Below are 14,295 nucleotides of genomic sequence, written 5' to 3'. Positions count from 1 at the left end.
ACTGGTAAATGGGTTGTGTGGATGCTGTGGAGGTGGCCTCTAAAGAAAAATAATCTCATGGTCCTGCACTCAGGCATGGGAAAGCTGCTTTTAATGTTCAGATCAATGTGCGCCTGCCGTAGATACCAGGAGGTGGGACTGAGGTGCTCAGTCTGCTAAGTTTCTGCCCAATTTCAGCACATTGGTGAAAGTAAAAAATTGTTAAGTGTTCCAGCGAACATTTACAACTATGAATACAGTATCTATTACACCATGTTTATTTTGTTAGTACAGGATACTGCTGGTGGTCTTTGCTGGAAAAAATAGTGGCGGTCACGTGACATCAGGTTACAGTCCAACAGGTTTATTTGAAATCACAAGCTTTTGGAGTACTGCTCCTTCATCAGGTGAAGACTTTTTTTTAAACAATTTCTGTGAAATCTGCAATTGTTTTTAAGACTGCTTGCAAAGAACTTAAAAGTTTGCATCAATTGTAAAGGGAACTTTTCCTGTGACCTGACGACCCTTGATGTAGAAGCCATATCAACAGGAAGGAGGTTAAGATATGGAAAAATGTGGCCAGGAACAAAGGAGAGCTAAAAGCAGAGGAGCTGGAGGATGAAGGCACTGATATAGACACAAAGCAACAGAAAGCAAAACATACCAAATCCTTGCGAGCAGGAGGACCAAAACATTCTTAGGAATAGGTCAGATATTCTGTTTGGCAGAAAAGAATTCAAGAGCTCTTGGAGGCAATGTGTGAGGTGGCTAACAAAGGTCTGAAGCCTGGAAAGCTGTGTGAAATGCTTGGAAATGCAGAAGAGCTGGGTGTTTTCCAAACAGTGGCCAAACTGTGAACACAGGTGTTACTGGATAAAAAGGAAGTCTTGAAAATTACACCAACACCAGGGCTGCTTTGACTTGAGGGAGGAAAAAGTTCTGCTTTGCTGATGATAATCGTACCTGTGAAACTTGGAGGTGAAAGCTATTGACAGATAGGACTCCTGACCTACCCAGCATGAAGGAAGAACAAACTCGGTAGCTATGCAATGACATGCATTCTAAAGAGGAATTTTTTGTAGTTGTGTACAACAGATCTTTGAAAGTGAAATTTACCTTTGTATATTAAGTATCATTTGCTTGAATTCATATTAATTTGCATTGGTTTTGATTCATATTAAATGATACAAAGAGTGAAATCTTGTTGGTAATTCTTCATTTGAGGGTAATTTGGTAAATTTGGTTTATGGTTTTCCCATGGAGATCGTAAAATGAGTCATTGAGACTGAAAACAATCTCAAATAACCTGCAATTCACTGTGGCCTACCCTGGTTTAACCACAAAGATCCATGAAGTTTGCAGGTGTGATTGAGTACATTATCTCTACTTATGATATGACTTCCAGGCCACATAGTCAGAGTAGTGCCTTATTCAAAGACACACCAAAGTGCTTTGTGGATGATGTTGGAGGTTGAGAGAAAAAGAGGGAAATAGAAATAAACTGATATGACTGTAATGATAAGCAGAAATTCAATAATCCCAACATCCAGGGAATTGAGCTTGCAAGAAAATAAATTCAAATTGAGCTGTGAACCCCCTTCTGTCTCCATCATTCAAAATTGAAACTCTAGCATGAAGCTGCTGTACAGCTACATCAGACTCCTAATAATTAATCTATTTTAAAATCCCAGATTACAGGTACTGAAGATGAAAATGAAATTGTGGGTATACATTGCCTTTTATGCTTTAAGACATCCTGAAGCACTTTATAACCAATGAAGAATTTTCCAAATATAATCACTGTAGCCAATTTGCTAGAAATGTCCAGCAAACAGCATTAAGATAATTGATCAGTTTTTTTTTAGAAATTGGCTGAGGGATTAATATGGCCAGTACATATGGAGAGTTCACCTGCTCTTCAACATAATGGAATAGGTTCTTTTACATCTGCCCAAAAGGGCAAATAGGGCTACAGTTTAATGTTTAGTCTGAAAACCAGTACACCTCACTCAATGTAGGACACCACTAGCACTGCAAGAAAGAAAAGAAATGTGACAACTGGCGCAATGCTAAGAGGCAAGTTGCAATGTTGAAGCCTATTACAAACTACATCAGGGCTGCCTCCTGAGACTTCTCAAATTGAGATACCAAAATATTAATTTAAGTATTTTCCTATAATATCTTATTGTTGCAAATTGCTACATCTTCTTGTAAAAGGTGACTCTTCTTTGTATTCTTCACAGTGAGTGATGTTGATGATGAGGATAGAGAACATTCTATTGCAAGTATTCACTCTTCTCGGTCAAACATGGAGGAGGAATTCTCAGGTGTAAAATATCACAGGTACAATAGAGAACACGCTGGCAAAATAAGTTTCCAGCAAAGCCAGGAAATAGTAAAAACCCACAAAACAGTTGGATACAGAGTGAAAACACTTTCTACTCAATAGCCCCTGCTTCTCACCATCATCCACAAAAAAAAGGCCATGCATCTTCAGGTGCAATTTGCACAGGAACAACAAATGCAAAGTCCCAAGTTCAGAAGAGGGGATTAAGATTTTGGTACTTAGCATGAATGCTAGCAGTTTTAGTCAGTGATGCTTCATTACTTCAATGGTCACAGGGCATCTCTGGAGGGTTTCAAGTCCTTCTATAATATGAATAAGACATTATTGTTGGAATATATTGCTGTTTATTAATCCAACAAGCCATATTCCTAAAGTGTATCAAATATTAAACTGATGGAACAAAACTAAGTGAGATTGCTACGGTTAATGCTTCAGCGATGTTTTAAGGCTTTGGTCAAGTTTATTCCATTATGTAGGGAAGAGGAGGAAAACAAATTCTGCAATGTTTCCTCATCTTATTTGTTTCTCTTCCGTACCTAGTGATGCACAGTGCAAACTTGCATCTGTTCCTATAGTGAGCTTTTTCTGGAACAGGTTGCTAGCTTGTGGCCAGAGACTTTCAGCTTGAGGGGCGCCACTCTGCATCAAGCATGATCTATCAGGAGTCTTTCCCACCCTTCCATTAGAGTGTTGGATGGATTTTGCAGGTTGAAACTCAATCTGTTGGCTACGTCATGATGGCCAAGGAAGGGTACATTCAAGTCCTGGAATAGGACTCAAACCCAGAACTTCTGGCTCAGAGGCAAGGAAGCAACCCATGCCGCCACAAAACCTCCTTCGCCCCATCTTGTACATGGAAATTAATTTGCCTTCATAAACCCTTATCATTCCTGTAAAAGACCTAGATAAACAAAGAAACACATTTTCAGCTGCAACGAACAAGGCTTTGGGCATTAAATAACATAAATAAATAATTTTAATATATAAAAATTATTGGCAACATCAAGTTTTCTATAATTATAAAATCTATTAGCAAAACCATGCATAACGCTTGTACTTACAAACGGTTTTGATTTTAACAAAGATTTTACAAACAAAACAAAACACTGAATTATTGCAAGTTTGGCAACTTCATATTCAGCACAATCTGTGGAACCATTAGATCTCAATCACTGTATTTGTTTAGTTCCTATCCTTCAATGAAACAATCCGTCACTGCGGATTGTACTGAATGATCATTTTCCCAGTGCAGGCCCCTTTTTATCTTGTATGTGTTCTTCATTTGGCTAAGGTACAATGCTACTTTAAAGGGCTCCAGTTAGCATACCTGCCTTTTTCAGAACAGTCAACCTTTTGTCCCCAAGTTGTGACTTCTCAAGAATGACCACTCCACTTAGAATCCAACCCGAAGGCTCAAAAGTTATCAGATTACAAATCTATAGATTGACATTTGTGACCATGGGTTTAGCTGTTTGCTAAGGAACAGAAAACCAATGGCACAAATGCTTTATGGGTAGAGGGAAAGAATGTCACCTGGTGAGAGAAAAGGTAGTGAGAAAATATGGTAGATTAATTTCAAATAACAATGGGAAACTATAGGTTTTAAAGCAACAGCATTAGTATTTTAACAATCTAGCCCAAAAAAACTTGAACTATTACTCAACTTCAAGACTTCATCAGCAATTCTATGGTAGCTGATGAGAGACCATTTATATATACACATACCAATGTCCAAAAATTCGTGGGACAATTTTATTGCTTTGAGAATAAAATTCTCAATAAGTTGGCAAATGACAGCAATGCCTGCATTCTACAGGCACCCACATGACCCAGTGCAGCAAGAGTACAGTCAATGATAGGTGGCTGTCCAATGCAGGAGCCTTTGTATAGTAAACAAACATATACTTCATTAAACCTTTTCATTCATTAAATCTTCAGTTGGACACTCTTGAGATTAAGACCGCCCAGATACAAACTGGTGGTTCTTTTCTGCATCAATAGTTTTGCTTTTGCACGTCTCACTTCCAAAATACTTCACTTCTGCCGGGTCTCTACTGCTCCTTCTTGGGCTGCTGGCGATTGGGGGCTGGGTTATAGGAGTTGGGCTTCGAGGATGCTGGGCCAAATTGTGTAATACGCTTCTGCCTCTTGACTGCCAGAATCGGCAGCACAAGGACACACAGAATGTGGAAGTGAAAATACATTGACCTTCAAAACAAAGCGAGAGACAGAATTTATTCAGTGTGCATCTTCGACAAAAGAGCCAATTGGCCCCACACAATAACACCATTCAGATTTCACACGGTACAACAATCCTGCAGTTTTACTTACGTACAGCAGATTCCACGTAAGGGGTGTTCTTTGAAAAACTGAAAGGTCAATGCTCCAGCTGAAGTTTCCAGGGTAGCAAAGAAAGAACAGAGGGCTGTAGGGGTTGGGTGGTTAAGTATGTTCAAGGCTGAGATAGACCAATTTTTAATCAGCGAGGGAATTGAGGATAATGGGGGTTAAGTAGAAAAGTGAAATTGAGGATCCATCACAATCTCATTGAATGGCAGAGCAGACTCGCTGGACTCAATGGTCTATTTCTGCTCCCAAACCTTATAGTTAAATTCTTCATTACAACACGATCACACTTGTGGCCAAGATCCTGCAAATGCACCATGCTAGGAGCTACTGAGCTCAAATGATCTTAGCCTCAAGTCAGAAAATCTTAGCCACAAGTAGTAGGTGCTTGCTACAACTGATGCCAAGTTGAAAGAGAGTAAAACAATCCAGTCATGATCTTTGTTGGTAATCATTACCCACTGAACTCTCTTCATTCCCACTGGAAAATGGTAAGCAAGGACAGAATTGGGTTGGTGCTCTATGATTCAATTATCTATTGTCTGAATTTACATTTACCACTTGGCTGAGGAACCAGAGAGTATTAATATCCCATCAATACCTAGATGATAAGAATGTTTCTGTAGACTTCAAATGAACGCTACAAAACAAGAAAAGAGATGCTGGAAAAACTCAGCAGGTTTGCAGCATCTGTAGGGACAGAATGCAGAGTTAATGTTTCAAGTCCATTTGGCTCTTCATCAGAACCAGAAAGGGAGAGAGTGTTAGATATTAAAGAGAGATGGCAGCAAGGTGTAGCAACTTTAGGAACAAATGACAGGTGGCCTGGTGTAGGAAGGGGAAAGAGGGATTGCACTGAGATAATACATGTGTGAGATATTTTAAAAAAGAGTTGAGGAAAGGTCAGAATTGAAAGTTGCTGATCTCAATGTTCAGATCCGAGGACTATAACCTGCCTTATCGGAAGATGAGATGCTGCTCCTCCAGCTTGCATTGAGCTTCACTGTAGCATTGCAGTAAGCCAAGGATGGACATGTGAACAATGAGAGCAAGGTGCTGAAGTAAAATGGCAAGCAACTGGAAGGTTGGGCTCATACCTGTGACTGGGCGAAGGTGCTTCACAAAGAGGTCACCTAGTCTGCATTTAGTTTTCCCAATGTATAGGAGACTGCATTGGGAGCAGCAAATGCGATAAACCAAACTGAAGGAAGTGGCAGTGAAATGTTTGGGATCTTGAACAGTGAGGAGGGAGGAGGTAAAGGGGCAGACATTGCACCTTCTGCAATTGCAAGGAAATGATGAGGAGTTGCGTGAGGGAGGAGAGGCCGAGGGTGTCACAGAGGAAGCAGTCCCTATGAAATGCTGACAAAGAGGGTGAGAAGATGTGGTTCATGGTAGCATCATGCTGGAGTTAGCGTAAATGGCAGAGGATGATCCTTTGAATGCGGAGACTGGTGGGATAGAATGGTTCTGGGAGGAAGGAGAAAGGGTGAAGGCAGAGGTTTGGGAAATAAGAACATAAGAAATAGGAGCAGGAGTAGGCCATCTAGCCCTTTGAGCTTGTCCTGCCATTCAATAAGATCATGGCTGATCTGAAGTGGATCAGTTCCACTTTCCCACTTTCTCCCCTTAACCCTTAATTCCCCTGTCTATCAGAAACCTATCTACCAGTGATTAAATATATTTAGCAAGGTAGCCTCCACCACTTCAACAGGCAGAGAATTCCAGAGATTCACCACCCTTTGAGTGAAGAAGTTCCTCCTCAACTCTGATCTAAACTGCCCTCCCCTTATCTTGAGGCTGTGCCCTCTAGTCCTGCTATCCTTTCTAAGCGGGAAGAATCTCTCTACCTCTACCCTATCCATCCTCTTCATTATCTTATATGTCTCTATAGGATCCCCCCTCATCCTTCTAAACTCCAACGAGTACAGACCCAGTCTATTTAGTCTCTCTTCATAAGCCAACCCCCTCATCTCCGGTATCAGCCTAGTGAACCTCCTCTGCGTTCCCTCCAAGGCCAATATATCCTTGCGCAAGTGTGCTGACCAAAACTGCACACAGTACTCCAGCTGCGGCCTCACCAGTACCCTGTACAGTTGCAGCAAGACCTCCCTACTTTTATATTCTATCCCCCTCGCTATAAAGGCCAACATTCCATTCGCCTTCTTGATCACCTGCTGCACTTGCAGACTGGGCTTTTGCAACTCGTGCACAAGGACCCCCAAGTCCCTCTGCACCGTAGCATGCTGCAGCTTTTCGCCTTTTAAATAATAATCCCGCCTACTATTATTTCTGCCAAAGTGGATAACCCCACACTTGCCAACATTATACTCCATCTGCCAGGTCGTCACCCACTCGCTCAGCCTATCCAGATCTCTCTGCAGACTTTCCACACGCTCCATGCAATTTACTTTTCCACTCATCTTCGTGTCATCAGTAAATTTCATCACCCTACACTCAGCCCCCTCCTCCAGATCACCTATATGAATGGTAAACAGTTGAGGCCCCAGCACCGATCCCTGCGGCACTCCACTAGTCACCAACCGCCAACCAGAATAGCACCCATTGATACCAACTCTTTGCTTCCTATTAGACAGCCAATCCTCGATCCATGCTAACACCTTACCCCCAACTCCGTGCACCCTAACCTTCTGTAGCAACCTTTTGTGAGGCACCTTATCAAACGCCTTTTGGAAATCTAAAAACACCACATCCACCAGTTTTCCTCTGTCTACCGCACTAGTCACATCCTCATAGAAATTCAATAAATTCGTCAAACACGACTTCCCCTTAACAAATCCATGCTGCTTCTGCTCGATCAAACCATTTTTTTCTAGGTGCCTCAGTATTTCTTCTTTGATGACGGATTCTAACATTTTTCCAACTACAGACGTTAAACTAACCGGCCTATAATTCCCTGCCTTTTGTCTGCTACCTTTTTTAAACAGTGGCGTAATATTAGCCATTTTCCAATCTTCCGGCACTTCCCCGGAGTCCAGCGAATTTTGATAAATAATTACTAAGGCATCCGCAATCACCTCTGCCATTTCTTTCAGTACCCTGGGATGTATTCCATCTGGTCCTGGGGGCTTGTCCAACTTCAGTCCCATTAATCTATCAAGCACTACCTCTCTAGTGATAGTAATCACATTTAGGCCCTCATCTTCTACCCTCTTTCTATCTTTAACATCCGGCAAACTATTTGTGTCCTCCTCTGTGAAGACCGAGGCAAAAAACTTATTTAAAGCCTCAGCCATTTCGTTATTACCCACTGCTAAATCCCCCCTCTCATCCTCCAAGGGAAATGGGCCCAAGTCAGATGACTGTCCTGTCAACCGCAGGTGGGGGGAAAATGTTGATTAAGAAAAAACACAGGCATATCAGAAGCACAATTTTTGCAGGTGACATCACCAGAACAAACGTGACAAACTGGGAGGATGTGATGGAGTCCTTATAGAAAGCAGGGTGTGAGGAACTGTTGTTGAGGGAACTGTGGGAGTCAGTGGATTTTTTATGAATATTGGTGGTCAGTCAATCACCAGAAATGAAGGCAAAGTAAATGGTGACACTAGCCCAATATCCTGAGAGAGTCAGGAAATGAGATCCTCATTTCCCAATTTCCCTGCCCCCTCACCAGTGATGTAATGAGGTTCCTGCCCAGAAAGGGTGGGAATTTCATTTCAATAAATTTAAATATTATTAGAGGGCTTCCCAGCCACGTGATTCCTCCCCCCGCCCCCCCGCCCAAATATTCATATTCCAGAGATATGATATCATGCTTGGGCAGTGCCCCCAATACTGCCGTAATGGTGGGGGTGAGGGGGTAGAAGTGTGCTCCTATTGCTATTGCTGCCATGGTGTGGGCAGGACCACCCCAATGATTGTGGGAGGTTGCCTCCATTTCTGTTCGGGGGTGGGGGGAACGATGATCGGGAGTCCTCTAAAGACAGTGGTCCAATCTCTATGGAGTGGATCCTGCTGGCTCTATCACGCCACGTCCTGCCAAAGTGATGACACAAACCACGTCCTCAGGTTTTCTGTGCACTAAGTGCCAGAAAATCTGATCTGAAAACTCAGCTGCACATCTGGAGAGATATACACCGCTTTTCAGTCAGAGCCTGAAATTCTGAAAATTTTGATAACATTCTGCCCAGAGAAGTCAAGGAACGGCAGCAAAATGTCAGAGATGGGTCACGGTGAGGGTGAGAAGGGGACAGAACTTGGAAGCAATATTGATAACAAGTTTCCAGGTCCAGGTGAGAGCATGAAACAGCACTAATAGGGCCCGATTTTACCATCAAGTTGCACCCATTTTTGGGCGCGAAAACTTGGGAAAGCCTGGCGTGAGGTGAGTAGCGTGATCCGCGCCCACCTCCATGCCAGTTCCCCCTTTACCAAGGGTTGAAAATGGATGCCGTCGGGACCGTGCCCAAAACAGGCATGTCATCAATTTAAATGCATGGGCTGCATGCCCAAACTTACCGGCACTTCCCTCTTTACCACTACGCTCACCCATCCAGATTCAGCGCAAAACAGACATGGTCCGCAAAGGTCCAATTCAGGCATTCCAGCTTTTGAGGAGATAAGTTCTGAGCGTCCGGCGGCTCTCTGCGTCATATCAATTGGGGGGAGGTGGGTCAGATCAGTTGGGGTTGGGGAAGGGGATGCAGGAGACCATTAATGTTGTAGGGGTGGGGCAATGTCTGTGGGGACCAAGGGGAGGCATTAACCGGCCCAGGAGCAATGTGGCAGGGGAGCCATTTTTCTACCTTTTTTCACTGCGCATGCACAGTTGGAGGCACCTGTACGTCGGAGCTGTAGTGTTTCAAGCATGTTAAGCCCCACTCACAGACTTCTGCAGCGCAATCCAGAAACACTGCTATTTTTTCAGACAGTGTGTGTATGGGAGCACCTGAGAATGGGTCTAAAAGTTGGATCTGAAAGACCCCCAGTTTTAAGTCTGCCCAAGCACTTAGAACGAAAATGGTAAAATCAGGCCCATAATAGTCATCAATGTGATGGAAAAAGAGCTGTGGGAATGGATCTGCGAGGGGCTAGAACAATGACCGTTCCACACAACCTACAAAAAGACAGGCATAACTGGAGCCCATGCAGGGACCCACAGCTACACCTTTTATTCACAGGAACCACAGAAAATCTACAGTGCGGGAGGTGGCCATCTGGTCCATCGCGTCTGCATTAATTCTCCTCTAGTGCATCCCACCTAGGCCTTCTGCCCTATAGTCATAACCCTACATATTTACCGTGGCTAATCTACCTAACCTACACATCTTCGGACTGAGATACTATAAAACAAAACTGGAGCAAAATACAGATGCAGAAGTTAACCAGAAAATACAAATCTAATTGGAGTTTGGTCCTAAATAATGTTCCAACTCTCAGAGAGTTAAGTTGGGCATCTGCTATGAGGGAACCATATCTGGCCAAAAGTGATCTAAGCTGGAACTGGCTACATACGATTCAGCTGAAACTGATCTGTGGTCAACTTGGGGTCAGTTTTGCTCGCAAAAATTAAAAACTGGCTGCTCTTCAGGTTTTCTGGCTAAAAGATTTGGCATGCAAAAAGCAAGTTATGTACAGAAAGCGATTTTATTTTGTCTGTTGGATTCTTAATTAAGTTAGAAAATAAGTTGGAACACTGCATTCCCTGGGATGTCTGACAATTACATCAAGTCACATCAAAATTAAATATCTCCATGTTCTCCAAGAACTGTTCTCACAAGGAATCTGGCAGGACAGCAGAGCTACCTTGTTTACAAGGTAGAAATGACGATCCACTCAGACTTAGCACTTTTATTTATTTAAGTCAGGGTGCTGTAAGTGGGCAAAGTCACACAGTTGCCTTTGCTGCATGGTTCACAGTTGAAAACGCAAGCAAAAAATCTATTGCTTGTTTCTGAAGCAGATAAATTGCTTACAGCTGTCATGCAGTTTACATTTTCTTGTACAGACTGTAAACAGCTTCCACAGGAGCAACAGTGCTAGTCTACATGCTGCATATAAGGATGTATTACTGCAGTATCATGAATTTCACAATGCCCATCCAAGTCAAACTCCATCTTAAGGTGGATAAGATTTCCCCCTGATAACTATGAGGGCTACTAAGGGAAGGCACTACAGTTTGATGAGGTTTTGTGAACCATCAAGAATGAAACTGTACTGCAGCACAAAGAACGGACCACAGTACAGCACAGAAGCAGGCCCTCTGGCCCATCAAGTCTGTGCTGACGTAGATGCCTCTTTAATCTAATATCTTATTGCCTCTAAATGTTCCATATGCCTCTATTCCACGCTTATTTGTGTCTATCCAGATGCATTCTGAACAGAGGCTTAGTGGTTAGCACCACTGCCTTACAGCGCCAGGGACTCGGGTTTGATTTCCGCCTTGGATCACTGCGTCGCTGTCTATGTGGAGTTTGCACATTCTCCCCATGTCTATGTGGGTTTCTTCCAGGTGCTCCAGTTTCCCCACACAGTCCAAAAGATGTGCAGGTTAGGTGGATAGGCCATTCTAAGTTACCCTTAAATGTCAGAGGGACTAGCCATGTTAAGTACCTGGGATTATGGAGATAGGGCCTGCATGGGATTGTGGTCAGTGCAGAATCAATGCGCTGAATGGCCTCCTTCTGCACCGTTGGATTCTATGATCCCACACTGTTATAGAATCTGCTTCCACCACTTCCTGCGGCAGAGCGTTCCAGTCATTCACCAACATGTGTGAAATACTTGCCCCTTACATCTCTTTTAAGCTTTCTGCCTCTCACTTTCAACCTATGCCCCAGGTAATTTACCCTTCAACCCTGGGAAAGAGATTCTGAATATCCACTCTATCCAAGCTGTCATAATCTTGTAAATCTCTATCAGATTCCCTTCATCCTCCGATGTTCCAATGAAAACAATCCAAGTTTGTTCAACATTGGTGAGGCCGCAGCTGGAGTACTGTGTGCAGTTTTGGGCGCCGCACCTGTGCAAGGATATTTTGGCCCTGGAGGGAGTGCAGAGGAGGTTTACTAGGCTGATACCGGAGTTGAGGGGGTTGAGCTATGAGGAGAGGCTGAATAAACTAGGCTTGTACTCGCTAGAGTTTAGAAGAATGAGGGGAGATCTCATTGAGACGTATAAGATGATGAATGGGATGGATAGGATAGAGGTGGAGAGACTCTTCCCGCTCAAAAAAGACAGTAGGACTAGGGGGCACAGCCTCAAGATAAAGGGGAGGCGGTTTAGAACGGAGTTGAGGAGGAACTTCTTCACTCAAAGGGTGGTGAATCTCTGGAATTCTCTGCCCGTTGAAGTGGTGGAGGCTGCCTCGCTAAATATTTTTAAGAAGCGGGTTGATGGGTTTTTGATAAGAGAGGGGATTAAGGGTTATGGGGAGAGGGCGGGAAAGTGGAACTGAGCCACAACAGATCAGCCATGATCTTATTGAATGGCGGGGCAGGCTCGAAGGGCTAGATGGCCTACTCCTGCTCCTATTTCTTATGTTCTTATGTTCTTATGTTCTTCACTTGTCATATCCTCCATACCAGGCAATATCCTGGTAAATCTTCTCTACACCCTTTCCAGTGGCATTATTTATCGATTCCTACTTGCTCTGGAAAATCGATTTTGCTGTCTCTGGACTAGGGAAAGAAATTGTTGAGTTTGCCTAATTCCCTGGTCGCTATCAAGCTCATATATGGTTATCTGGTGACAGCCTAGGAAAAATAACTGATCAACACTAAATCTTCCGGGGGCAGAGTTGGAGCAATACAATTGGCTACTACACTTTTGAGATTTAAAAAATGGCTGATATTAGATTTGATTTATTATGAACCATCATTCAAAGGGCAATAAATAAGGGTGCTGGCTATTTTTGCAGACAAAAAAGAAAATGCACACCATTTTGATGTGACTTGATGTAAGTGAGGGAATAAAGAAAGAGGGGAAAAAAAAATCACCCGTATAAAACTGTTTGCAGGTACAATTTTTGATCAATTTCAATGCTTTTATTTGCCATCTATCAACAAACACAAAATCAGCAAGTAGGTCCACTTACTTGTAGAACTTGATTGTGGGTTCTATAGCCAGTAGGAGGAAAGGTGTGACTGTATAGCCGAGGGCGAGTTGGGTAGAAACCCAAGTGACAAAATCATAGCCAAGTTTCATCAGCTTGGAAGAAAGGAAGTAATGTCTGAAGTTGCTCCTCATCTAAGCAAACAAGAATAGACTGAGTACAAGATTCAGCAAAACTTAAATTACTTCAAAGTTTATTTGTTAAGAGTACATACTTTCAGAATAGCGACTTAGATTAGTAACTCTTCATGACAGACAAATGGTTGCACAACATAGACAACTCTGGTTCAACATACACCAGAGATTTCATCCCAAGACCTGCTCCAACTGCCCTAGCCTGTCAATCAGCCTTAATTCTCCATTTTCAATGTTTTCATAATATGCGTTCAAAGAAAATGAATTTGGTTTTTTTAAATTTGCGTATGATTTTTCTCCTAGTTCATAGAAATGTCCAGGTGCTCAACCTTTTATTCTCAAAGGCCCCAAGGAAAATCCTTGAGGGATAGTAACTTTAAAATATAGTTATGTTGAACTTTGGAGTACAAGACCATGGAATAAGATCAAACACACACTCATCCGGGGGTGGGGGAGTAATCATTGTAGGTAACAGCTACTTTCTATGTAGCAAAGGAAAACAAACAAAATGAACGTATGTGTCCAACCATTGTAATATCTGTGTGTAATACCACCTGCATAACTAAACCCTGCAGTGCAGAATCCATTTGTGGTTTGCAAGGCGACCAAGCCATCAAACTCATATTTCCCAAGACAGCTTTGTAAACCAATCCTGCTGCAACGAGTCTATTAGTGCCCTTGAAGACAACAAAGCCATCAAACTAAAATTCCCAAGAGTACTTGTATAAACAAACATTACAGTACAGAATGCATTCGTGCCTTTGAAGACAGACAAATGCTTAGGCATCTTTCAAAGCCTGCAAACAGCCAAATAGATGGCTGAAGCTAAACAGATGGATGAGATGTTTCTTAAAGGAGGAATGGAAGCCATGCAAAAAGTTTAAACAATTATCCATTGATCTCATCACTTACAAAGGAATGTGATAAGTATTTGAAAAGAGGCAAAATGAAAAGGACTGACAGTTGGAAAGTGAGTTAAAGAAGACAGAGCCACCAATGGAAGTCAATGATCTCCTTGGCGTTGTTATTTCTATCATTCAATTATAACTCACCACTATGGAGTGATTTAGAAATGTTGGTTCCGAGTTAGATTTAAGGCAACATGCCCAGATAAGTATCCTAAATACTGAGCATGCTGACCTACATTTGATCTCTTGGTTTGGTTCAGTTCGGCCTGTGTCATCAGTTTTGATACATGAGATCCAAGTACAGATCAGTTGTGGCTGAATCTCCCAATTCAGAGTTGTTATTTTCTCACAGAATCTGATCCCAAATCAAAGTCCAGGGAATTAGACAGAGATGGAGATCGTTAAAAGTGTCAAATATTGGGAAGCCTGAAAGCACCCAAAAATAGACATTATACCAATTCCTACAATTTACATTTGATGATCTGTGAATTATTATAAGCAATT

General features: G+C 42.5%; 1 protein-coding gene across 1 annotated transcript in view; it reads right to left on the bottom strand.

Moving 5' to 3' along the window:
* Nucleotides 1-3,286: 3,286 nt before the first annotated feature.
* mboat1 (membrane bound O-acyltransferase domain containing 1) overlaps nucleotides 3,287-14,295 on the bottom strand; it is a 106,156-nt gene continuing 95,147 nt past the window's right edge. Inside the window, exons 12-13 of the mRNA XM_080203988.1 lie at nucleotides 12,732-12,883; nucleotides 3,287-4,534 (exon numbers count right to left, since the gene is read on the bottom strand). Coding sequence (XP_080060114.1) covers nucleotides 4,378-4,534; nucleotides 12,732-12,883 — 309 coding nt within the window. The 3' untranslated portion in view covers nucleotides 3,287-4,377. The remainder of the gene's footprint in view (nucleotides 4,535-12,731; nucleotides 12,884-14,295) is intronic.

Source organism: Carcharhinus amblyrhynchos, chromosome 2 (assembly GCF_965287045.1).
Source record: "Carcharhinus amblyrhynchos chromosome 2, sCarAmb.v2.hapA, whole genome shotgun sequence".
NCBI classification, from domain to species: domain Eukaryota; kingdom Metazoa; phylum Chordata; class Chondrichthyes; order Carcharhiniformes; family Carcharhinidae; genus Carcharhinus; species Carcharhinus amblyrhynchos.
Note: the sequence above shows the minus strand (reverse complement) of the source record. Positions and strands in the feature narration are given on the sequence as shown.